Here is a 3,257-nt window from a genome sequence, read left to right on the forward strand (position 1 = left end):
CCCTTGCGGCAATCTCAACCAAAAAAAGTATTCATAATAAACTAATGTTTTTCCAGTAATCCCATAATTTTAAGTGCCTTGCTATAGAGCCATTTAAGATCTATGCAATGGTGTAAAGGCCATACTTTAGAGAAGTATCTGTCACTTGTGGAACCCTTCAGAGCGCTTGAAGCCAAATAGGCTTTTTCTCACACTCTCTCGCCAAACTACGCTTTGGGTGCATCAGGCATGTATGCAAGTATGTCTTCCGGAATTGTTTCTTCATTGCATAGACTGCCTTATACTTACGGCGAGAAAAGTCAGAATGAAAGTCACCAGGGGTGGATTAATTGAAGCTCTTTATAAGATCAAAAAATCGGTTTCTTCTCAGGTAATTTAGGATAATCTCGTGTTCTAGCAACAACACAGAGTAGAAGGCCTTTTGTCAATACTTTCGATCAGCAGACATATGGAGAAAAGGAAATGAATTGGGGGGGTTGGAGGTTTCTACTGCTTGTCCCCGAGTTGATCTCCCATCAGAAGCAAGCAAAGTGTATTGGAGGCAAACACCCAGGAGGTAAGTTCACCTTCTTCCTGAACATGAAAGGTACATCCGGCGACGAAGGCAAGGGAAAACACCAATCTTGGAAAGTCAATGCTTATGAAGCTACAGATTGACAGAATAATGGTGCATCTGGGACCTTATAGTCCAAAAGGTATGTTTTTTTTTTCCCGATCTAGAAAGGGAAAATTCCATGGCTATAAATCTTTGCAATTGTGTCCCAGATTTTGCCTGGGCAATGTGCACATCATTCACTCATGCTTGGCACACAGTAAATAAATTCCTCTTTTTCAATATCCATAGCCGGCATGTGGTACTACTTGATTGATCGCGGTCTCGTGACTTCAAAAATATCAGTTGTGCTGCGTTAATGCCAATTGCTCCCATCCTACAGAGTCCTGAGCGGTAGTTTGTTGTGGTACCATGCTCGCTGACAGAGAAGGCTAAATATCCCACACAAACGACAAATTTTGAATGACCAAGACAAACGGTTGAGGTTTTCCCCACACAGGGACTTGAATAGATGGGTCATCGCTCTCTTTCCCCCATCCTTACCCTGTGCCCTTAAACTCACCGGACTGTGATGATGTGAACAGCTTTCAAATCGGGTGCTGAATGGCGCCGGAACGAATTAATTTCGTAACCCGGGGGACGAGTGTACTGCACTTAGGGTGGAAAAACGAAATGAACAGTTATAAGATGGGGAACACCTGGCTGAATGAGACTACATGTGAAAGGGATCTAGGAGTCCAAGTAAACCACAAGTTGAACATGAGTCAACAGTGCGATGAGGCAGCTAACAAGGTCAATGCGATTTTAGTGTCTAGATCAAGGGAAGTAATAGTCTCACTCTATTCTGCTTTGGTCAGGCACCACCTGGAATACTGTGTCCAGTTCTCGGCACCATAATTCAAAAAGGACATTGAGAAACTGGAGCGTGTCCAAAGGAGGACGACTAAAATGGTGATGGGTCTGGAAACCATGTCCTATGAGGAATGACTTAGGGAGCTGGTGATGTTTAGCCTGGAGAAAAGAGGGTTAAGAGGTGATATGATAGCCCTGTTTAAATACTTGAAGGGATGTCACATTGAGGAGGGAGCTAACTTGTTTTCTGCTGCTCCAGAGATTAGGACCCGAATCAATGGATGCAAGCTCCAGGAACAGAGATTCCACCTCAACATTAGGAGGAACTTCCTAACAGTAAGGGCTGCTCGACAGTGGAACACACTTCCTCGGAATGTAGTGGAGTCTCCTTCTTTGGAGGTCTTTCAACAGAGGCTGGATGGCCATCTGTTGGGGATGCTTTGATTGAGAGTTCCTGCATGGCAAGGGGTTGGACTGGATGGCCCTTGCGGTCTCTTCCAACTCTATGATTCTATGAAACCGAAGCCTTAACATTAAATTAATGTTTAAAAAGCTCAATTTAAAAAAGCAACCCATCAATAAAAGATTTCTTATTAAAATCAACCATATACCTGTCAAAAGACTTGACTAAATAAAATATTGGAAGCGAATGCCCTAAAGACACCAGGCTCCACTCCAAGCAAGCTTTTGGGTGGGGCGTTCCACATGCAGGGTACAATGACTGAATTCTGCCAACTGTATAACAATTAATTAACTACAGCCAACTAATCTATATATTAAAGAATGCTACTGGGTGGCAGCTTACCTTTGTATATTTCATTGTGATCATTCATAGTCTTGAGTACAAGGAAGACATGGAGTCTGAGCCCTAAGTAACCAAAACAAGAACACTCAATCTAGTGTTCTTTTCCAACAAACTATGCATTGCAGAAAAACCATTTCTATTTCACCACTGAAATTAATTTATTCCAACAAAGGTACCTTCTAGAAGTATACTCACCACTGAAAATAGAGGAGAATCTTCTACTTTTGACTACCCTTACTCACATACACAATATCTCTTGTCTTTCATATACCTACACACTTCACTAAGCACTGTCACGCAACCATGTGGCCCATTTAGCCATTACACACATGTACACACAACTTTCTTCTTGACCACAGTCATTCCTGATCACCCCATCAACAGAATGGGCTCTGAAGCACTCTCACTAGTCACTTGGGCACCATGCAGTTTCTCCTCTGAGATTGTTAGCAGGAGACCTTTTCTGTGTTTTGTACATTTTAGCAGATCTCCTAACACAATGCAAAGCCAAGCACCTGATCTATGGCGACCTGAAATCTTTGCTCCCTGATAATAATGATGAGTTCATATTGGAGTCGGAATCAAGAAAGATGAGGTGGCAAGAAACACTTTGCTCTGGAGGCACCCAAACTAATTATATTTAGGTATTTTTTTAATGGCAAAGAAACGTGATGGATACCATTAGTGATATACACTCCTGGCCTAGATAAGACCATTGTTGTTGTGTGGCTTCAAGACATTACCAACTTATGGTAACCCTAAAGTAATATTTTTCTCAGCAAGATTTATTCAGAGGGTGTTTGCCTTTGCCTTTCTCTGAGGCTGAGAGGGTGTGACTTGCCCAAGGTCACCCAGTGGGCTTCCATGGCTGAGTGAGGCTTCAAACCCTGGTCTCCAGATTCACAGTCCTACACTCAGACCACTACACCAAACTGCCTCTTTAGGTTCACCACCTTTATTAGGACCAGTTAAAATGTCAGGTGATAATGGGCATGGTGTGAGTTCTTCAAAACAATTCAATGAACCTTTTAGGTCGACTCCAAAAAA

The 3,257-nt window shown here is 42.5% G+C and overlaps 1 protein-coding gene across 4 annotated transcripts in view; it reads right to left on the minus strand.

Moving 5' to 3' along the window:
• Nucleotides 1–3,257, minus strand: part of RELL1 (RELT like 1) — a 107,958-nt gene that overhangs the window by 100,024 nt on the left and 4,677 nt on the right. For 2 of the 4 annotated variants that reach the window (XM_042467356.1, XM_042467355.1), the window contains exon 3: nucleotides 2,211–2,273. The exons of the other annotated variants lie outside the window; for them this stretch is intronic. In XM_042467356.1, coding sequence (XP_042323290.1) covers nucleotides 2,211–2,273 — 63 coding nt within the window. The remainder of the gene's footprint in view (nucleotides 1–2,210; nucleotides 2,274–3,257) is intronic. 4 annotated transcript variants of the gene reach the window in all.

Source organism: Sceloporus undulatus, chromosome 5, assembly GCF_019175285.1.
Source record: "Sceloporus undulatus isolate JIND9_A2432 ecotype Alabama chromosome 5, SceUnd_v1.1, whole genome shotgun sequence".
In the NCBI taxonomy this organism is placed as follows: domain Eukaryota; kingdom Metazoa; phylum Chordata; class Lepidosauria; order Squamata; family Phrynosomatidae; genus Sceloporus; species Sceloporus undulatus.